General features: G+C 44.3%; 1 protein-coding gene across 2 annotated transcripts in view; it reads left to right on the top strand.

Annotated features, from left to right (window-relative positions):
* ADGRD1 (adhesion G protein-coupled receptor D1) overlaps positions 1-23428 on the top strand; it is a 284026-nt gene that overhangs the window by 203102 nt on the left and 57496 nt on the right. For both annotated transcript variants that reach the window (XM_083589948.1, XM_083589949.1), the window contains 2 exons: positions 11997-12060; positions 17927-17993. In XM_083589948.1, the coding sequence (XP_083446074.1) occupies positions 11997-12060; positions 17927-17993 (131 nt within the window). The remainder of the gene's footprint in view (positions 1-11996; positions 12061-17926; positions 17994-23428) is intronic.

The raw sequence follows: 23428 nt of genomic DNA, 5'->3' as shown, positions 1-23428 counted from the left end.
CGGCTGGGCGCGCGCGCCAAGTTCAAATGTACAGGCGCGGGGGACAGCAGGAGACCCGGATGGGGAACCAGCTCCTAAAGCCCGCCGGAGGGAGGGGGAAGGCTCAGGGGACTCAGCGTCAGAAGAGTCTAGAAAGGGCGAGACCCCAACGGCCAGGCGGAACCAGAGGCGGAAGGAACAGAGGAAGAGGTGGAGTAAGATGAGAGTCTTAAATTGGTGTCTGGGGGGAGGAGACTCAGACGGAGCATCAGCGGTCTGACAGTTGAGACGTAGAGCTGCGCGCTGTGGCTCTGGAAGTGAAACTGAACTTCAATAAAGACTTTTGTACTTAACAACGAAGCAGCGTTGGTCCTTTGTGAGCTGGGACCTCGGGCGGCTCTGACAGCTTCATTCTCTCCTCCCTTAATATTCTCCATCAAATAATGAGAAAATAAACTGTATTCAAATATTATCAAAGGGGAAAAAATTCAGGGAGTCATGGGTGGGATTTTGTTTTGTTTTGTTCTTGCTGGTTTTTCACTTGCCTTTCATTCAAGGAGGGTGAGGGGATTTGTGGGTGTCCTTTCTGCAAATGGGCTCCCTGGTCATCCACCTTCTTCAGCCTTCACAGGGGGAAGCAGTTCTTGAAAACTCTGCAATGTCCATGGCTGGGCATTAGCACAAGTGTGGGAAGCCAGGAAGACTACCTACTACACAACTAGCAGCTTTTCATTGTTATTTTACACACACACACACACACACACACACACACACACACTGGTACCTCTGGTTATGAACTTAATTCATTCTGGAGGTCTGTTCTTAACCTGAAACTGTTCTGAACCTGAGGTACCACTTTAGCTAATGGGGCCTCCTGCTGCTGCCGTGCCGCCGGAGCACGATTTCTGTTTTCATCTTGAAGCAAAGTTCTTAACCCGAGGTACTATTTCTGGGTTAGCGGAGTCTGTAACCCGAAGTGTTTGTAATCCGAGGTACCACTGTATGCCTATGGAAAAACTTCCCTTAAAACAAAACAGGCAAGTGTGTTGATCATAGGCACTCAATAACCAGCCATCCTGGCTTCCCATGCTTGAATTAAAGCCCAGGTAAGCACGCGGGTGGCACTGTGGGTAAAACCTCAGTGCCTAGGACTTGCCGATCGTCTGGTCGGCGGTTCGAATCCCCGCAACGGGGTGAGCTCCCGTTGCTCGGTCCCTGCTCCTGCCCACCTAGCAGTTCGAAAGCACTCCTAAGTGCAAGTAGATAAATAGGGACCACTTTATAGCGGGAAGGTAAACGGCGTTTCCGTGTGCTGCGCTGGTGCAGGCTCGCCAGCTGCAGCTTCGTCACGCTGGCCACGTGACCCGGAAGTGTCTTCGGACGGCCCCGGCTCATGGCCTCTAGAGTGAGATGAGCACGCAACCCTAGAGTCAGACACGACTGGCCCGTACGGGCAGGGGTACCTTTACCTTTACCTTTTTAAGCGCATCAAGGGGTGATTCCTGTCAGTGTTTTTTTGTGTATACACTGCAGAACCTCATTGAAGCACTTAAGCTCACCACAGGAAGCAGCCATTTAGCAGAGTTGTATTTGCTAGGTCTATACCAGCATATACCATTATACACAAACACACTATTTACATTCAGGTAGGTAGCCGTGTTGGTCTGATGCAGTCAAAATATATAAAGAAATAAAAAAATTGTCCAGTAGCACCTTAGAGACCAACTAAGTTTGTTCTCGGTATAAGCTTTCGTGTGCGTGCACACTTCTTCAGATATCTTGTATCTGGAGAAGTGTGGAACAGATTAATTCATTTTGCATTACTTTCTCTGGGAAAGTGCCTCTTGGTTTTGGAACACTTTGGTTTTGGAACGGACTTCCAGAACGGATTAAGTTTGAGAACCAAGGTACCACTATATATCCCTTGATTGTGGGGAATACCTCAAAGCAATTTACAAAAAAGAAAAAGACTATGAAATTATCAGTATATAGCCATAATTTAAAACAGAGAGAAAGTTAAAACCACAATAGAATAGAATGGACTGAAACAACTTAACTTCCTAAACATTTTGGGTAGGCTTGTAATAAAAATGTCTCCAGGGACAGAAGTTCCCCAAAAGGTGTTTAAGTTATTTATGTATGTAGCAACAATGGCTAAGATTCTTTATTGCACAAAAATGGAAGGAAGAAGAAGTTTCTACCAAAGAAGAATGGATAAGTAAGGTGATAGACTATGCAGAAATGGCAAAGTGAACAGCCAAAATAAGAGACTCGAATGATGATTGTTTGGTGGAAGATTGGAAGCCCTTTTTGGACTATTTAGGAAAATACTATAGCTTGATGAACTTGCGAGCAGGATTCGAGATATGATCAACAAAAGGAATGAGAGAATACAGTATTGAAGTGATGTTGTAAGAAAAATAAGGCATTGTGCAGCAATGGGGAAGAAACTAAGACACCATGGAAAATGGGATGGGAAGTCGAAAAAAGACAAATCTATGTATTGAAGTATATATGTAAAACTTTTGAAAACTTAATGAAAAAAAATCTTTAAAAATAATGTCTTCAGCAGGCACCAAGCAGAGTACAGCGAAGGCTCCTGCCTGATACCAATAGGCAGGGAGTTTCTAATTGCCTGTACTGCCACACTAAACCATCAGGTTCTTAAAAATGTGTGCAGGTATTATGTAAAAGTTCCTCCTAATGAGATATAAGAAAAGAAATATTCTGCAGCAAGCGAAGCGCTGAAGAATCAACAAGGCTATGTTTCCAGAACGCAAACTTCACGAGTGGTTCTGTTTCAGCCCTGGTTAATAATGCTTGTTTGTGTCTATGAGGCCTTAATGTGCTTATCTCAAATTGCTGTGCCATAAGATCGTCCAAATCTCACAGCTTGCCAGCAACCACAAGATGCCCAAGCAGGTGCTGAAATGCATTAGCACCTTTGTGCCGGGTGTTACTGTCGGAACTCCGTATGACCGAGCTACTCTCCCACCGGTCAAGTCTTTGGAATCTCCTTGGACGGTGATTAATGACCTAAGTCTTTGGTGAGGCTCCAGGCACGATCCCATTCCACAGAGTATACAAACAGCGGCAGAAGGACGAGAGATATGAGCTACATTGCTATGTTTTATTTCTAACTATGCAGACAGAAAAGAATATACATCTTCTCTCTGTGAAGTCAGAGAACCAACTGGGACAAAGAAATAGGAAACCAGTAACATCAACATCCATCTCCTGTGAGACTTCCAACAGTCTGGAATGTAAACAGAGTCTTGTGACTCCAAAAACTGCACAGTGGCACAAACAGAAACCTAACAGTTACATTGTCTGTAGGCGGATTTATCAAAGAAAACCCAGCATTATAGCCACAAGTGAATTTGATTTCTTCCCTTTCCGGTGTCTCAAATGATTGGTTCTTAGTGAGTCAATCTGTTTATTTCAGAGTAATGAAATCCAGTTGTTTGGCCACCGCAGCCTACCAAACACCACCGGAATTTTGCCAGTTTATCTTCTAATATTCCATTAAAACCAAGAAGACGAGAACTGAGCAGGGTGATCTGCAGACCATTTTACATTCATGGAATTAGTTCTTCTTGTTATCCAGATGACTGCCTGGCATTTCATCTGCATAAGTTTTATTATCTTGCCAGGGAGCTCTCTATTTAATTTTCTTCTCCAGTGCAGTTTTAAGCTGATAAATAATCAAGTTAAATCCTGGGGACATCTCAAATACGCTCTGGGTAAAGCAAGCAGGTTAAGGCTATATACCACCTAAACAGACTTGTCTGAAATGTTTCTGCGGAATGAATGTTTCGGCATTGATATTTTCTTGCACATTTGTTTATTATTTCCCCTCCCCAATTTAAACCCACTTCGTCCCTCAAAGCGCAGAGCAGATTGCACAGATATTTGATGTTTCCACTTCGAAGAAGGACAAAGAGAGAACCTCCTTCCAAAGACAGAAAGTTTCTTGATGAGACAGAGGAAACAGCAACATTTATCCTTTGGGTAGCGATGGGCCAAAATTGTGCCCCCTCCCCACCTGCAGCCAGGGGACAGCTTTCTGATACTTAACATGTAGTTCTGTCTCAGAGAAAGGGAGGGGAGTACAACACAGGAAACTGCCTTATAGGGAGTCAGATTAGATGATCCTCAGAGATCCCTTCCAACTCTATATTTCCATGATTCTATGTGGCGCTGTGGGTTAAACCACAGAGCTTAGGACTTGCCGATCAGAAGGTCAGCGGTTCAAATCCCCGTGATGGGGTGAGCTGCCGTTGCTCGGTCCCTGCTCCCGCCAATCTAGCAGTTTGAAAGCACGTCAAAGTGCAAGTGGATAAATAGGTACCGCTCCAGCGGGTAGGCAAACGGCGTTTCTGTGTGCTACTCTGGTTCGCCAGAAGCGGCTTAGTCATTCTGGCCATATGACCCGGAAGCTGTATGCCGGCTCCCTCAGCCAATAAAGCGGACCTAATGGTCAGGGGTCCCTTTACCTTTATTACTCTGTGACCCAGACCATTAGTCTACCTAGCTCAGTATTGTTTACACTGACTGGCAGTGGCTCTCCATGGGTTTTAGGGAGAGAATTTTCCCCAGCCCTAGCTGGCGATGGCAGGGATTGAAACTGCTACCTTCTGCATTCAAAGTAGTTGACCTACCACGAAGCTACAGCAACTGTTGGCCCTTGGGCTGGGGCCACCGGAAGGTTGGCAACATGGATTGGCATGCATGGGCATCTGCTGAGGACCTACACCCCAGTGTGTGTGTGTGTGTGTGTGTGTGTGTGTGTGTGTCTAACAAGAGCCCCCCTGGACCTACTACTCCTCTTCAACCTGTTTGTTTGCTTGCCTGTCACTCAGGCCCTGTGCAATTATTTGCCAGTCAAAATCGGCTGGAAGTCTGCCCTGCCATCTTTTGGGCATATTTTAAAAGGTGTAGACCATGAAAGTATTTTTTTCCATTACTGTAATAGGGATGGGAGTGCAATACAGCTTTCTTGTCTGGAATAATAATAAATTTTTATTTATACCCCGCCCTCCCCAGCCAAGACCGGGATCAGGGCGGCTAACAACCAATAGTAAAAACAAGTTGAATGAATACAACTTAAAAACAAGATTAAAATACAACATTAAACCATTAAAAAATTAAAAATGCAGCCTCATCACAGGAGGAGAAAGGAAAAAAGAAAGGGGGGGGGGTAATCAAATTGACTCCAATTTGGAAACTTTAGGGAACTTCAGGTTTAGACAGTGCTTTTATTTAGGGGGGAAAGCTGTTGGTACTCAGCATTAAGTTGTTACAGTGAGCACCACACTTTTAACATGGAGGGTGGAAGGTACTGGTGCTGTGTACCCTTGAGTACCCCCAGAAAAAAAGCACTGGGGTCAGGGGCCTCTCATATGGCCCCCGGGCCTCTCTCCAGGCTGCACTCTCCCCTGAGTCTCACCTTGAGTCTTCTGCACCAGCCCAAGCACCACCATGTGTGCTTGGGCACAGAAGACTCACAGGGCCTTGCATTTGCATCCTCCTGAGATGCCTTTGCCTGACTGGAATGTATCGTTGAACTCTGGCGAAGCTTCTTGCTTCCCTGGATGGAGAACGGAGAAGGATGTGTGTGGAAAATAAAGGTAAAATGTGCATCTCTTGTTCTACTCACTTTTGCCTCTAGCGCTGCCCACCACTGGCATGTGGACCCCAGAATATGGCCCAGAAGGAAATGTGGCCCTTGGGATAAAATAATGTCCCCGTCCCCCCATGTTAGAGACCCTGGGAACATAGACCTATATAAGTAAAGTTAGCAAACATGTAAAATCTACTTCTCATGTTCTCCAGCATAAACACATGGATCTTAATCACAGGGTCATGTGTTTGAGCACCGCATTGAGCTAGAATATTCCTGTGTTTCAGGGGGTTGGACAAGATGAACTTCACAGACCTATTCTATTCTATTCAGCCCTGGGACCTATGCAGCCTTGTGAAAGCAAACCTTTTCTCCCAACATGCACTGCAACATGATTATCCTTCCCCAAAAACATGCAGTTTCATTCTCCCTCTTTTAGGGTTATCGGTTGCCATTCATTAGAGCAAATCACCCCTACTAGAACAGTAGGATGGGATTTTAAAACCCAATAGTTTTTATGCACAACACGCTCCCTTCCCCTGCCCCCTTTTGGTAGCTCTCAAGAGGGAGTAACTGGCTGGTGACATTTTTATGCGGTAACTGTGCCGATCATATTATCTCCAGGGAGACTTCGTTGTACTTTCTATTTTGGAAGCTATTTTTAGCGGCTTGGATTGGGAGCCATTGACTCTAGAGTGTTATTAAAGGAGATGAGGGTGATATTGCTTTTCCTGGGTGGCAGTGCTGAGAGCAGAAGCAAGAGAGATTAGATTTTTCTTTTCTTTCTGGGAAGCTGGATCAAAGATACAGAATATTGTTATCTACAGCAGCAAGGCCAGCGATCACCTTTTAATAACCGCGGTTCAGGGCCACGTTTATTGATCAGGTTTTCTGGACAAATTGCAACTCCTGGCCATCAGCAAGTTTACCCTCTTCCTTCACAAGGGTCAGTTAACATAATATAGCTGTCCTAGAAAGTAATCATTATGGCTGTGCTGAACATTTGCTAGTGAGCATTTCGGGTGTCAAAAAGGGGACTCTGTTAAAGGCACTGGGGCCGATCCATTGGTTTGCTGTTTATTTGTCAGGCTCCCATCCCTAAACATGACAGCAACTCCTACTTGCAAGCAAGGGTGAGATCTTTTTTCACGCCAAAAGCAGTACAATTTCATCAGTGGGCGTCAGGTTCAGAAGGCAAGATTCTAAGGTACACAAGCAAGAGAAGAGGTTCATAACTGAAAGCAAAGCAAGATGATGTTGCAACAGTTGATACTGTCAGGAGTTCAGCCTACACTCGAGTAGGACCCTGGCAGAGAGTAGGACCCGACTGGCATGTTCCCTCCCTCCTGGTCAATCGTTTGGGAGCTTCAAAAGCTTTCTTCTGCCCGAACATCACAGCAACCGATGCCATCCGACACCGGCACACTTAGGGATCCTCAGAGTCTTCGCAGCTTTTCGTGACAGACCTCAGCAACTCAGCATTTTGGCTAATCTACTTTATTTACATATAAACACACACGGAGCACTGCAACATGGCTCCCCCTCTCTCTAGCATCAGACAACAAAGAGAAAAGAACAAAGGACAATAGTCCTACTTCACGGAACATAGTAAAACAAACATCCTGTTTCGGTCACTTCCCACTCTGTGGAGTCAAAACATATACCGTCATGTGAAAGACAACAATCCCATGACTACAATCATGGAGCATAAATTCTAACAGATATACCCCCCACGACCAAACTTTTAAAGATGAGGTGGTGTGAGCTCACGTATGGGACTTTCTTGCTCTATGAGTCTTCTGTGCCCAAACACACATGCTGGTTCTTGGATTGGTGCACCTGGTTCTCAGCGACACGACTGTCGCTGCTGTTACTCATGATGGCTGTCCTCTGCCTCCACAGTTGGAAGGACTGCTTCCAAATGCCAGTTGTTGGAAACCATAGCAGGGAAAAGTCCTCTTGTGCTCAAATCCAGCTTGCTGGCTTCCCATAGGCATCTGGTTGGCCATTGTGCAAACAGGATACTTGACTAGATGGACCATTGCCTGATCCAGCAGGCTCTTCTTATGTTCTTACGTTCTCCTGCTGCTCCACTACCAGCTTCTCCTGTTCAGCCCCTCCCTCTAGCTGGTTGAAGTCCTGCTCTCCCTGTGATGAGTCCATGCCCTCTGCAGGAGGGTTCTGGAGACAGAGCTCTTTCCTCACATTAAAGGGGAGGATCAGGGCCAGATTTACGTATAAGCTAAACAAGCTAAAGCTTAGGGCTCCACTCTCTTGGGGGCCCTCCAAAAAATATACTTCCTCTTAATTGTATTTCACTATTAATGTATTTCTTCTTAATTGTATTTCAGTTCAACAATTACTTTGATAAAATACATATTTTGTTATGTGCAAATGGCTTTAGATACCTATTAAGGTAAAGGTAAACGGACCCCTGACCATTAGGTCCAGTTGTGGCCGACTCTGGGGTTGCGGCGCTCATCTCGCTTTATTGGCCGAGGGAGCCGGCGTACAGCTTCTGGGTCATGTGGTGAGCATGACTAAGCTGCTTCTGGTGAACCAGAGCAGCGCAGAGAAACGCTGTTTACCTTCCCGCCGGAGTGGTACCTATTTATCTACTTGCACTTGACGTGCTTTTGAACTGCTAGGTTGGCAGGAGCAGGGACCGAGCAATAGGAGCTCACCCCGTCACATGGATTCAAACCGCCAGCCTTCTGATTGGCAAGCCCTAGGCTCTGTGGTTTAACCCACAGCACCACCCACGTCCTTTAGATACCTATTAGGTCCATAAATTACTGTATAGCATATATTCAACACAAAAACCAGTGACAATTTGTTGTTGACAAAGGACAGCTGGACATATAAGGAACCCCATTACCTTCAGTAGCTGAGGGCCTCATCAAACCTAAATCCGGCCCTGGGGAGGATCTGTCTCCTCCATCCCTGAGTGCCCAATATCCAGTTCCTTCCTCCCTCTACCTCCTCCTCCTCCTCCTCCTCTTGCATCTGTGGTTGCCTAATGGAGCCAAGGGGCCAGGAACACAGCATTGTTTCTCTATGCAGCCACTTCAGGAATATATATTTTTCTTCCCCCAGAGCTGCTTCTTCCTCCATAATGTGGTCTCAACCAATTGGCCAGAAAGCTGTGAACATGATGTCACAGTGCCAAACGGCCAGTCAGATTTTTCCTGCCGGTAGCAATGAAGGCAAATGAAGTCAATTAAAAGTGAAGGCAGTGCTTCTTGCATCACATTGCCCTCCCTCTGCATGGGTGAGCGGAGGAAATATGTGTTGCATGCAGTGGCAGAGAGCAGGTGGGGGTGGGGGTGGCATGCATCCTGGGGGCATGGTGCTCCACCCACAGGGGCATGGCACGTGTCCTGGGGGCGTGGCACCCAGCGCGGGCAGGGGGGCAGCCACAATGGCACCCCACCGGGATCGCGTTGCCGGGGGCGGTGCACTCCCTCCCGCACTCCTCTTCCTCCACCTGTGGTTGCACATTGGGCTGTTGAGGAACTGGGAAGTGCAGCTGCCATTGAAGTCACTTCATCTAAGTCAGGCTTCCTCAACCTCGGCCATCCAGATGTTTTGAGACTACAATTCCCATCATCCCTGACCACTGGTCCTGCTAGCTAGGGATCATGGGAGTTGTAGGCCAAAAACATCGGGAGGGCCGAGGTTGAGGATCTAAGTCAAAGCTCCCCCACCCCAAATAATGAAAGTAGGGACCTCTTTTCATTGCTGGTAAACAGGCTTGCGGAAATAGAGGATTCTTGCAGAAGACTATTGCTGTCAGAAGTACTGAAAGGCTTTTTTTGTTTATTGTTTAGAAGATCTAGTTGTATTTGGGGTATAAGCCCTTTTGGAGAGGAAACGTTCCTTCAAGAATGAATACATAGAAATCATATTAGGAAATATAAGAAGATTATATTCAAAATGCTATAATTCATTCAAGCTCCCTTAACATTCACTTTCCCAAAGCATTTTTGTAACATTATTATACTGCCTCAAAATTGTTGCAGCTAGTTTTAAAATTTGCATTCTGATTATTTAAAAAGAAATGTTAATGATTTCTCTCTCTCTCTCTCTCTCTCTCTCTCTCTCTCTCTCTCTCTCTCTCTCTCTTACTTATTTATACAATAATGCAGTTCCGAATTATTCAAACCCTGGTAAAATATGTGTGTCATTTTATCTATTAGCATTATCCACTAACAATGAATAGAAGAAAAATGAACAGTCAGAAGGGCAGGATATCAGGTGCTACATTTGGATTCCAGAGGTATCATTGCAGATTTTATGCTTGGTACTTGGATGGAATATATATATATATATATATATATATATATATATATATATATATTCATAATTGCAAAAAAAGCTCTTAATCTCCCCTGCAGAAAAACAAAACAAAAAACTAAACCCAAATATAAGACTAGCAGTGTGTGTCCACTCCTTCCATCTCTACTTTTATGTTGAGTTCTAGACTTCCTTTGCTTCCAAAAATCCCTGTGAGTTTCAGAGTTTCAGATTGTGTACTCTTATATCTCTGTAACTGAATTCTCCACACTTTACTGAGGATCTTCTTTTATGCAGACATGAATCCCATTCAGTTCAATGAGACTTAAAGGTAAAGGGACCCCTGACCATTAGATCCAGTCACGGACGACTCTGGGGTTGCAGCGCTCATCTCGCTTTATTGGCCGAGGGAGCCGGCGTACAGCTTCTGGGTCATGTGGCCAGCATGACTAAGCCACTTCTGGCGAACCAGAGCAGCGCACGGAAATGCTGTTTACCTTCCCACCGGTCTGGTACCTATTTATCTACTTGCACTTTGATGTGCTTTTGAACTGCTAGGTTGGCAGGAGATGGGACCAAACAAGGGGAGCTCACCCCGTTGTGGGGATTCGACCTGCTGACCTTCCGATCGGCAAGCCCTAGGGTCACAATAAGTCCACAGCACCACCCACATCCCTTTCAATGAGACTTACTCCCATGTAAATGTGTATAAGATTTCAGCCTTAGCCACTAACCTTCCCCAGCACTTGTGGTTAGAGTGTTGGAGTAGAACCTTTGAGACCATTCAGTCATGAAGCTCACTGGGTGACCTTGGGCCAGTCACTGTCCCTCAGCCCAACCTACTCCACAAGCTTCTTGTGAAGATAAAATGGAGAGGGGGGAGAAGGGTGTATGCCACCTTGACTCCTTGGAGAAAAAGTGGGATTAGAATATAATAACAAAATAAAATGAATTTCAGAAGGGGCCCACTGAATAGGGCAAATGGGGCACTGCTCCACCAACCTCAGTCTGCCCTCAACCAGTCCTCATCTGCCTGTTTTCTGACCTTCAACCATTTCATTTGGTGGTAACTTCCCATTGGCTTCCTCCTCCTTAGTTCCAGTGCTGTGATTGCAGAACTCGGAAGACGGGGAGAAAGACAGAATCAATTGTCTGCCTGTCTGTGGCCCCATCTGCAGGTGGGGCGCCCTGCTTTCCACCGCACCAGTCCCAAGGGGCACCAGCCACCTGTGGATCTTGTCCTTTTATGAAAAGACTGGTGCAGTGCTATTTGTATCGTAATTAGTTGAGTGGTCTGAATAGATTTTTATGCATAAATATATAGTTTAGATTCTATCAGTGTTTAATTGTTTTTAACGATTCCCCTCTATGTTTTAGCTGTTCTTTTTATCTGTGAGCTGTCTTGAGTCCCTGTCAGGGAAAAAGGCAGGGTAAAATAGATAGACAGACAGACAGACAGACAGACAGATGGTAGATAGATTTGATAGACTTTGTACTGACATGGGACACGTAAGCCTACTTGTGACAGAAAGGAATTAGAGGAAGCAAGTCTATTCTGTTGTTGTTTTCTTCAGTAAGAAGAAAGAATGGTCTAACAAATTCCATTCTTTTCTTTTAGTTTTTTATTTATGCTTTTCAAATTTATACATTTCATTAGGTTTACAATAAATTTCACATTTCAAAATTTGACTTCCTTCCCCCTCTTCCTGCGGTTCTTTAAATCTATTTTTTAGTATCTTCTGCATATCTAAATTCATTTGACTTACTCATTTCATTATCTGCTGTAAATACATACCCTTCTAAGACTGCAGGTTATTACAATAATCCTGCTAATGTTTTTATCTGTTTACAATTTATCTGTAAATATTAATAAACCATTTCCATTCTTTTATAAAAAGTTTGTTACCTTGATTTCTTATTCTTCTGATAAGTTTCGCCATTTCTGCATAGTCCAACAATTTTTGTATCTGCTCTTCCTTTACTGAGACTTCTGTTTCTTTCCACTTTGGGGCAAGTAACATTCTTGCTGCTGTAGTTGCATACATGAATAAATTGGTTTAACAAATTTCTTCTCCTTCTTCTCATTTTGAATATGCAGGCTGTCCACTGCTGCTCTGCGTCATCTCAGTAACGTCAGCTGTGGAAAGCTATGGAGAAGACAAGTAAGTTCTGAAACATAGAAGAACTGTTTGGGTCCAACTGTGGGTAGGCATTGGACAACCTGCCTGAAATATACTCAGACAGAACACTGTCACAGCTGTTTCGCACCACCATTGCCCAGGCAATTTCTCAGCCTGAACAGTAAGCTCCTTCCTGAACGGAGGAGTCCACGTATCCTTTCCTGTCCAGGAAGCAGTCCAACTATATCCCTGCAGAAGCTCACCCCATGGAGCAGTAATACACAGATTTGAGGGTTCCTGATTCTACCCTTGAAATGTCCATAGTCAAGCATATCCATTCCATTTTGAAATGTAACTGATGGGAGGATTGATGCAAACCAAGTTCAAACAATTGGTTGGGGAGGAGCCCTGCTGTACCAGACCAAAGACCTATCAAGTAGCGCCCTCTTTGTGACAGTGGTCAACTAGAGGTGCCTACAGGACACTGTAAGTAGGACATGAAGGTGAACAGCCCTTGCTGCCTCTGATCCTAGAGGTAGTATAGAGCCATATCATGTCTGCTTGCCACTGACAGGCCTTCCTTCCCAAATCTATCTAATGTCTTTGTAATGCCAACACCATAATAATAATAATAATAACAATAATTTATTTGTATTCCGCCCTCCCCGGCCAATGCCGGGCTCAGAGCGGCTAACAACAGGTAAAAATAGCACAGTGTACCTAAAATCACACAGTCAATTAATTAAAATACATTCTAAAATCAATTCAGAATCAAATTAATGGCAACCATTGGGTTAGAGTTCTATAAGGATTACAGAAGGAGAAAGGGGGTCAGACTGTGCCTCGGCCAAAGGTCTGGCGGAACAGCTCTGTCTTGCAGGTTCTGCAGAAAGATGTAAAGTCCCGCAGGGCCCTAGTGTCTTGTGACAGAGCGTTCCACCAGATCGGGGCCATGGCCGAAAAAGTCCTGACTCTGGTCGAGGCCAGTCTAACCTCCCTGTGGCCTGGGATCTCCAAGATGTTTTTATTTGAAGACTGTAAGGTCCTCTGTGGGACATATCAGGAGAGGTGGTCCCGTAGGTATGAGGGTCCTAGGCCGTATAGGGCTTTAAAGGTAAAAACCAGCACCTTAAACCTGATCCTGTACTCCACCGGGAGCCAGTGCAGCTGGCATAGCACCGGGTGAATGTGATCCTGTGGCGAGGACCCTGTAAGGAGTCTTGCTGCGGCATTCTGCACACACTGGAGTTTCTGGATCAGTCTCAAGGGCAGCCCCATGTAGAGTGAGTTACAATAATCAAGCCTGGAGGTGACCGTCACGTGGATCACAGTGGCTAGGTCAGGGCGAGAGAGATAAGGAGCCAACTGCTTAGCTTGGCGGAGATAAAAAAATGCCGCCTTTGTTATAGCTGCAACCTGCGCCTCCATAGAAAGGGAGGTGTCGAAGATTACACCCAAACTCTTAACGGACGGCGCTGGCACTAATTGTTCCCCTGCAGGAGATGGGAGTTGGTCCCCCCAATCCCATATCATCCCAACCCAGCCAAAGGACCTCTGTCTTCGAAGGATTTATCTTCAACTGGCTCCCACATAACCATCCAGCCACAGCTTCCAAACATCTAATCAGTGTGTCTGGGGCCGAGTCAGGATGGCCGTCCACAACTTGTGGCAGCAGATTTCACAAAGGGATTATGCACTGTGTGAAGAAGCACTTCATCTTATCTCAATCACATTCTGATCTGATTCATTGGCTAGCTCCCACATTTGGCATTTAAGTTGGAGAAAAGCTTATTTCTAGACACTTGCTCCATCCCATGAAAAAAGAGAGAAGCCCCTTTCTCTCTCTCCACTTGAAGGACAAAGACAAAAAGAGAGAAGGGAATAAGAAGGGTCTCAGACTCACTGGAGGAGAAATTTATTTCAGTTCACATTTACAGATGAACCTACCTAATTTGTACTTTCCAGAACAATGAGCAAGCTGAAACACAATCATTTTTCTACACTTACACTTCTCTGAATTTTGTAGCCCAGTTCTCCAGCCAAGTAATGTGTAAACAATGCACATACTAGGATAAATTATGCATAAAAACGACTATATTAGTGAAAACAGCATACAATAATGCATTTTTAAAAGGGAGATTGCTTAGCAACTTTGCTTAATAGACACATTATGCAAACAAATTTCCCTAACATAATGCATTTGGGTATTTTATTTTCACCAATGTATGCATTTTTTTCCACACTTTTCTGAAGACTTCTTTTTGATTGGACAACTGCATTGCAGCATATGGAAAAGAGCAAAAGAGCAATGTTTTGGTGGGGGTGGGGGAATAGTTGTGTTTTGGTTCACAAATGTGAATTAGATACATTTGCATTAAAATGTGAATTGAACAGAATTTCTCCTCCCTGTCTCTATTTACATCTGAAAGAATTATAAATAAGTCACATACTGCCTCCTCTTCTTTGCTGACAGCTGGAAGAGAGAATCTGGATTACTCCCCACCCCCTCCGTTTACTCTTTGAAAAAGTAATGCTCACAGCAAGTTGTTCTTTGATGAATGACATGTTATCCAGTTCAGCTGCCAAACAAATGACAAATTGCATGTGTTTCTGTATATTTGCCCCAGCACCACCACCTGGAGACATGTCAATAGAGGCAGTTGCTGCTTCCCACCTGTGATGTATCTGTCTGAGTGAAAGCCCACCCCAAACTGCTGTGCAGGAAGGGGAAATCAATAGGTCTACCCCCTAGTAACCCTGTTCCCATGGCTTAACACAGGCATAGGCAAACCCCGGCCCTCCAGATGTTTGGGACTACAGTTCCCATCATCCCTGACCACTGGTCCTGTTAGCTAGGGGTGATGGGAATTGTAGTCCCAAACATCTGGAGGGACAGAGTTTGCCTGTGCCTGGCTTAACAGGTCCCTGGAGGCAGGGGGTACATTCTGTCACCCAGGTTCTACCACCAGACTCAAGTGGCTCAGGAAGTAATAGTGCCACTGTATTCTGCTCTGGTCAGACCTCACCTGGAGTACTGTGTCCAGTTCTGGGCACCACAGTTCAAGAAGGACACTGACAAACTGGAACGTGTCCAGAGGAGGGCAACCAAAATGGTCAAAGGCCTGGAAACGATGCCTTATGAGGAACGGCTAAGGGAGCTGGGCATGTTTAGCCTGGAGAAGAGGAGGTTAAGGGGTGATATGATAGCCATGTTCAAATATATAAAAGGATGTCACATAGAGGAGGGAGAAAGGTTGTTTTCTGCTGCTCCAGAGAAGCGGACACGGAGCAATGGATCCAAACTACAAGAAAGAAGATTCCACCTAAACATTAGGAAGAACTTCCTGACAGTAAGAGCTGTTCGACAGTGGAATTTGCTGCCAAGGAGTGTGGTGGAGTCTCCTTCTTTGGAGGTCTTTAAGCAGAGGCTTGACAACCATATGTCAGGAGTGCTCTGATGGTGTTTCCTGCTTGGCAGGGGGTTGGACTCGATGGCCCTTGTGGTCTCTTCCAACTCTATGATTCTATGATTCTATTCTAGTATGGCTCAAGATGGGGCTGGCCCTGAACATTAAGAACCTGGAGTTGCATCCAGTGTAGCACTAAGTCAAAAGTCACTTTGCAGTATACTTGTCCCCTGGTGAAATGTTTTGTACCAGCGGTATGTTGCTGCATAAGCAGGTTGCTGGTAGCTTTGTTGCGCAATAGCCTGTGCAATCTGTTGCCTGAGCTTCTGCTAGCTGTGTTGCCAGTTTCTGCTGTTGTGTTGGATTCCTCTGTTGTGCAACATTAAAACTCACCCATCTGCTAGCACAATAGCCCTTGTACTAGGGGAGGGAGAACATTGGACGCAGCTCTTGGTGTTTTGAATATGTAGTTCTGGGGACTTCCGGGTTAGCGCGATCGGCTAATGGCGGATTCCCTCCGAGCTCCGGAGGGAATCGGCTTCGCAGGAGCTGGGTCTGGCCGCTGTGGCGACGCGGGGACCCTCAGAAATCACAGGCGCTGAAGCCTGTGAACCTGGTGACTCGTGGGCACCATTTGCGCCCCCGACCTGCGAAGGAGCCTTTTTAAAGGCTTCGGAACGGGGGACGGGGTAAGCGGCGCGGTGGTGAGAGTCGACTGCTCCTCCTGCGGAGTGAAGCCGCATGCCATGGTCGGAGAGCGCTGACTTCTTCTTGTGAACAATTGGACTCTAAAAGTAACAACCCGTGAGTAGTACGGAAATTGGACTTGTAAAGGAAATTTTTTTTGTTGAATTTGGCACGATCGGGGAAGGTGCAAACAGGAAGTCCGCCTCCCCGTCTTGTAAATAATTTAAAGCAAGGACTAGTTAACTAAGGTCGAGAGAATTTCTTTTTCTTTATTGGGTAAAAGATATTAATTTCACGATTTGGCAGTATAAGCATAAATAACCTTATCGGAGGACAAGAGCTAATTTTGAGAGCTGAAGTGCCACCCCACCGGACCCGGGAGTGATCTGTGAGAGAGCCTGTTGAGGAGATATAGAAGAGTTTGACAGCTGTCAAAATTAGCTGTCAAGAAGGAAAAAGAGAACTTTGTTTCTGCTGTCTCTGCTGGAAATATTTGTTGCAATCTGGTTATATTTTGTTGAAAACAAGGAAGAACTGATACAAACTAACTTGACTTTTGGATTTGAACTGGAAAGAATACTAAGTTACCAAAATCCCTCTAGAGGGGGATTTGGGACATTACAAGAATGGCTGGAGGAGGGAAAATTCAAGCTGGGCTGGACAGAGCTTTTGTTCTCTTGGGAAAGTTACAAGGCCAAATGGATGTTTTGGCTACAAATGTTGCAACTTTGAACTTAACAGTAAATAATATCATTGACTTTGATAAGGATTTGACTCAGGAAGCCCATGCAGCTGGACAAAAAGAGAAACTTGAGAGTTTTGAGAGTGTGGAGAAGGAGACATATGTTGTTTCTGAAGAAAAGGAAGGAGGAGCTGTAATTTTGCAGATGACAAAGGAGAGCCAGAGGCCTGACATGATGGTTACAAAGGAAAATAAGAAATCGAGCCAGAGGCCGGACATGATGGTTACAAAGGAAAATAAGTACTGGATGATGAAAATCTGGTTTGAATTGGAGATTGAAGAATGGAGAGATCTCCTTATGTGGAGATCTGAAGACCTATGGATTACAAATTTGATCAAGGTGGAAGTTGGAGCTTTTGGGACAACTGGACTTAAAAGGAGTAAGAAACAAGATTTGGGCTCCACTTTTAAGTATGGAGGTCTGGCTGGAAGAAACATGGACTTTATGGGGACAGAGCTTCTCCGAGATCTGGTGTTTAATACTAAAGACTATCAAAAAAACCGGCAGAGAGGAATTGAGAGAGAATTAAGAGCCTCGGATGTGAGGTGTCCAGGCTGATAGTAGATTAAGACTGATGGACATCTGTTGGGGATCGAAACCGGGAAAGGGGGTGGTGGGGTTTGGGAATCCAAAGGGTGTATAACTATAATCTGTTTTTTTTTCCCATTTTGTTTTGTTATTAGTAAGAAAATTGGGGAATTCGTGGAAGGGAATTTGGGTCGACTTTAGAAAAAGGTTTTAAGAATGAGTACTGATGTATAAATATGGATGTTTATAAGTTAAAATTGGTTTTTTCTTTAAAATGAACTAAATATAAAAAGGTTAAAAATTGGGGATAAGAACTTGTTGAACTAACAATTTGAATTGGAATATAAGAAGGGGAGGTGTGGGGAAGTCAGGGAAATATGTCATTGAAAATACGGATTGTAAACTTTATGTGTTTTTTAATTTTTTTCTTTTTCTTTTTTTGATTTTTTTTATTAAGATGGAAAATTTTAATAAACATTTATTTTTAAAAAATGAATATGTAGTTCTGAGCAATCTTGTAAGCCTTCTGCTTTCTCTCTGCAGCTGCTGGCTTTCGCTGAAGAATGGCACAATCTGGGCTTTTGTGGCCCCAGCTCTGTTTGTAATTGTAGTAAGTGCACCCCATTTTTCTTTTTATCATTCATGCATATTAGGGATGTTGATGGGGGGGCAGGGGAGGAAGGCAGTTTGAAGTCTATGGCTAAATCCTGTTGATGTGAACAACAACATAACCCTTGAAAACGCTTTGACGTTGCTATAAGTCCTTCCTTGCGTGGTGGAGTGGATAGCTGTTTGTCAAGGATGTATCATGCATTACAGACTCTGCAATGAACAGGGAAGGTTGGACCAGGTGATCCCTTCAAGATCCCTTCCAGCTTTAGGAGTCTATGAAACAGAGAGATGGTAGCTGGCAGATGTAGTTGAGCCTGCAGACATCACATGACCATTCAAGGAAGTGAAGTTGAACTTGGCACCTTTGGAAAACACTGCTATGAGCTAGTTCTGGGCTACTATGGTGTGTTTTGGGACAGTGGTGGTGCTGTGGTCTAAACCACAGAGCCTAGGACTTGCCAATCAGAAGGTCGGCAGTTTGAATCCCCGCATCAGGGTGAGCTCCCGTTGCTCGGTCCCTGCTCCTGCCAACCTAGCAGTTTGAAAGCACATCAGAATGCAAGTAGATAAATAGGTACTGCTCCAGTGGGAGGTAAACGGTTTTTCCGTGCGCTGCTCTGGTTTTGCCAGAAGCGGCTTAGTCATGCTGGCTACATGACCCAGAAAAACTGTCTGCGGTCAAACACCGGCTCCCTCAGCCAGTAAAGCAAGATGAGCGCCGCAACCCCAGAGTCGTCCGTGACTGGACTTAATGGTCAGGGGACCCTTTACCTTTACCTTTAAGGCATGTTTGGTCTGAAAAGACCCCATGTCACCTCATTAACTTAAGTAAGGAAAACGCAGCCCACCTTACCCTTTGAGAAAGACTTGCCTCCACGTATCACAAAATGGTCAAAAAAAGGTGCTGTGAAGGTTCAGCGCAGCACTGGGTTGTTTTTTTTTTTAAAAAGATCTGTGGGAATCTGGAGTGGCTTCAACAAGGCTTCCAACCCAACAAGGCCTGTGTCATGAGGTGCAGTTTGGCTTCAAGCCGTAGAGAGTGCTAATATATATATTAGAATCCAATACTAAGAATTTGTCAAAAATGTATAACTTGCTGTTGGAATGGAATACACAGGATGAAATAGTTAAATCAGCTATGATCAAGTGGGCACAAGATATTGGTCATAACATTATGTTTGAGGACTGGGAACGGTTGTGGACCACCGGTATGAAATTTACGGCATGTAATGCCTTGAAAGAAAATATTATGAAAATGATTTATAGGTGGCACATGACTCCAGTCAAGCTCGCAAAAATTTACCACTTGCCTGATAATAAGTGTTGGAAATGTAAAGAGATTGAAGGTACATTCTTTCACCTTTGGTGGACATGCCCAAGGATCAAGGCTTTCTGGGAAATGATTTATAATGAAATGAAAAAGGTATTTAAATATACCTTCCTGAAGAAACCAGAGGCCTTTCTCCTGGGCATAGTCGGCCAATTGGTGCCAAAGAAGGACAGAACTTTTTAATGTATGCTACAACAGCAGCAAGAATACTCATCGCAAAGTATTGGAAGACACAAGATCTACCCACCTTGGAAGAATGGCAGATGAAAGTGATAGACTATATGGGACTGGCAGAAATGACCGGCAGAATCCGAGACCAGGGAAAAGAGACGGTGGAAGAAGATTGGAAGAAATTTAAGGACTATCTTAAGAAACATTGCAAAATTATTGAAGGCTAGAACGATGTTGATTCAGAAATTAAGGAGTTAAAAGCTGTAATGATTATGTGATTAAGAAAAGAAAGGTTAAAAAGTACATAGAAATTAGGGAAAGGATTTGTTGAATTGACTTAATTAGAGAATGGAATACAGAAAGGGGAGGTATGAGGAGGTCGGGAAAGTAAGTTTTATGAATATAAGGGATGGAAATTATACCTGTTTTGTATGTGTGTTTCTTTTCCATATTTGGAGTGTATGTATTGTTATTGTTTTTGTTGTTATTGTTCTGTTTATTTTGTTTTATATAAATTCCTAAACTTTTAATAAATATATTATAAAAAAGAGAGTGAAATATATATATATATATATATATATATATATATATATATATATATATATATGGAGAGAGAGAGAGAGAGACTCATGGTCATAACAACACAGGAATAGTGTCTACCTGCAAATAGTGGTGCATGTCATGGGGTCAGAATGCACTCCTTGATTGCCACTTGGATGGTGGCTGGATGCTGCATGTGCTGGATGGAAAGTGGCCAGGAGAACCCAGTGAGGATGACATCAGCCTGCAGCACCATGTGTCCTCTTTTTCCAGGACATGTCCTCTTTTTCAGGGGTAAAATTAAAGAGAAATCACATTTATTTGCTTGAATGGACGTCATAGCGTCCTCTTTTTTGCTCTTCAAAATAAGGCACCATTAGGCACTGCGAGTCACTTTCCAGGCTGTACCATACTGCTTTGGCCCAATCCTCTGGGGACTCCCTAGAATTTAAATTATGAGAGAGGAGTAAATAAACCATACAAGCTTCACCTCACCCTATTTTAGCCAGTCATACCCCAAAGATTGATATAAAACAGTGGCTATCACAAAAGGGGAACAGTAGAACATTCAGACAAAGGATGGATGAATTTGTCAATGTTGATTCTCTCTCTCTCTCTTACAATCTTAAATTCAGTTCTCTACATTCCTGAAGCAATTTGCATTAAAATAATCATCATCATCATCATCATCATCATCATCATTGTGAAAATCTGTTAGCATTTTGGTACAACCCCCCAACACATTTTAATATGCAGTTTTGACACATGTTTTTGCAAGCAAATTTCCCCAGTGTAATGCATTCTGTAAGCTCTTTTCACCTATTTATGCCTTTTCATGTACCCTTCCCCCTAAAATATACACACCTGGTACACATTACTGGGCCGGGGAGTGGCGTTGCAGAAGAAGTTCAAATGTTGAATCATAGCTGAGTTTCAATTCGCATTTTGATTTGAGAAGTGCAGATTGGGTAGCTCCTCATTAAAATGCAGAAGAAAAATTCTCCCCATCCCTAATTCAGACCACTATACTCCTAAATCAATGCGATATCTCCAAATCAAACAGCTAAATCCGTATTTCCAGAATCAGAGAAATATGTTGCTTTCAAGAGCACATTTGATCTTAACTGATTCACAATTCAAGAACAGGTAGCCCATTGCATAATCCCTTTTCCCCAGCTACATTCTGGGGCCTAGACTGAGGAGGAGTTTGGATTTGATATCCCGCTTTATCACTACCTGAAGGAGTCTCAAAGCGGCTAACATTCTCCTTTCCCTTCCTCCCCCACAACAAACACTCTGTGAGGTAAGTGGGGCTGAGAGACTTCAAAGAAGTGTGACTAGCCCAAGGTCACCCAGCAGCTGCATGTGGAGGAGCGGGGAAGCGAACACAGTTCACCAGATTACAAGTCTATCGATCTTAACCACTGCACCACACTGGCTCTCCTGACTAAGCAGCTGTTATGCACACATCATCCTCCCCTGTTACGTTTTTAAACAGCTTCTTTCTTCTTCTTCTTTTTAACAATGGGAAGAGATTCAAACTCTGCTTCCCAGTTCTGGAAGTGTACTTTGATGCTCCCACAGCCTTTTAACACTTGATCAAAGGAGGGTAGTTAAAGCAGGTCTGTTAGGTTCAGATGGCTGCTCAGGGTGCATCTGTCGGCTGTAATGAATTTAATCTTTCTAGATGGGAGTTGCAGGTTCATGACTGAGTTACTGATACGTGAATGTATTACAGCGCTTTAATTATACCCGTGCATTAAATTACAGGGATCTGCTGCTTAATCACTTGAATTGCTCAAGGAGGTTGCAAAGGATGGGTGTTTTATTTTCTTCTTTTTTTTGCCAGGGATTAAGAGGGAGCTCGCTCCTCCGCGTGGCTCTGTGCAGCAATCCCCTCTGCTGATGTTTTATTATTGATCAGGCTGCTGTACCTCCTGTGATAAGAGGAGATGGCTGTGGGGCTTACCGGCAAATGGAAGGATAAACATATTGATCGAGAATTTACACCTCGGTTTTCCGTAACTTCCAAGGGGCTTGTTGATTTTCAAATAAGAAAGCAGAAATGTAGCATGCAATTCTCAGTGCTGCCCCTGTTCTCATTGCGCACCAACCCCACCTAACCCCTCGCCCTTTTGTCTATTCCTTACCCTTTACAGCTCACCCCCAGCTCCTGCTACTCCCCATAACGCCTTGTACCCAGCCAACCCTAGAGCTCCTTCACCTCCTCCTGATCTCCCACAGCTCCTTCCACTCCCCTGCTGCTCGCCTGTAAATCACCTGGTGTCATTTTGAAGTCTGGTGTGATCTGGTGAGCTCCTCCCCCCAATCAATTTTAACACTTGTGCAGCACCTGAGACAAGCCACAATATCAGCTTACAGCAAGCCCTATACTACGTAGGAGTGTGGTGTAGTGGTTAAGAGCGGTGGACTCGTAATCTGGTGAACTGGGTTCGATTCCTGGCTCTTCCACATGCAGCTGCTGGGTGACCTTGGGCTGGTCACACTTCTCTGAAGTCTCTCAGCCTCACTCACCACACAGAGTGTTTGTTGTGGGGGAGGAAGGGAAAGGAGATTGTGAGCTGCTTTGAGACTCCTTTGGGTAGTGATAAAGCAGGATATCAAATCCAAATCCAAACACTACGTGCACTTCCGGCAAACCCAACTTTGGGCAGGGATCAGCTGCAGAGTTCTTTGTCTCAGCAGAGCTTGCTGTCAGTGCCCATCGGTTGATCAGCTCTGACAGCAATCCTTGCCTGTCAAGGAATAATTGGGAGCGTGCTTTAAGACTCCTGATAGTTCCTTTGCAGCTGCATCTTTGACTGCAGGGTGTGCATTTTAGGGAAAGCAGATTTGCAGACTGAATTAGGACTCCTGCCAGTCCTAATTTGGCTCACAGACCAGCGGGTCTTCTGGACTTCTATCTTCTCATCTCAATAACTTGTCTTTCACTTGGCTCCTGCATGGCCTCTTGCTCTTCCTTTTATTTTGTATATTTGCAGAAGCTTCTAAAGTGGCGTAACTGCCGATGAATAATGGAGTGAATTATTTTTTTTTAAAAAAAATCCAATATTCTGATGTCATTTAATTGAGTCTGTACTTTCTCCATCTTGCTTAACCTTCTCTGCAGAGAATTTGAGGCAATTAGCAACATTCCTTAAGGCTAATGCCCCAAAATGTTATTGATTGCAAAGCAAGCAAAGGCAGCGCAAACACTGACTCTGCTAGACTGAGAGTTGTAAATTAAGCCTGTGAGCCCTGATGTTTTATTGAATGTATCTGGACCCTGTGAAAGCAAACGATTCATGGGGCTGAACTGGATGCTTTTCCAGGAGGATCAGGTCACTGACAGTGTTGCAATATCCTGAGTGGAGGGTCGGTGTGAGCGGATA

Source organism: Podarcis filfolensis (genome assembly GCF_964270895.1).
Source record: "Podarcis filfolensis genome assembly, chromosome: 16".
NCBI classification, from domain to species: Eukaryota; Metazoa; Chordata; class Lepidosauria; order Squamata; family Lacertidae; genus Podarcis; species Podarcis filfolensis.
The sequence above is the reverse complement of the archived record's forward strand: the minus strand, read 5'-3'. Positions and strand labels throughout refer to the sequence as shown.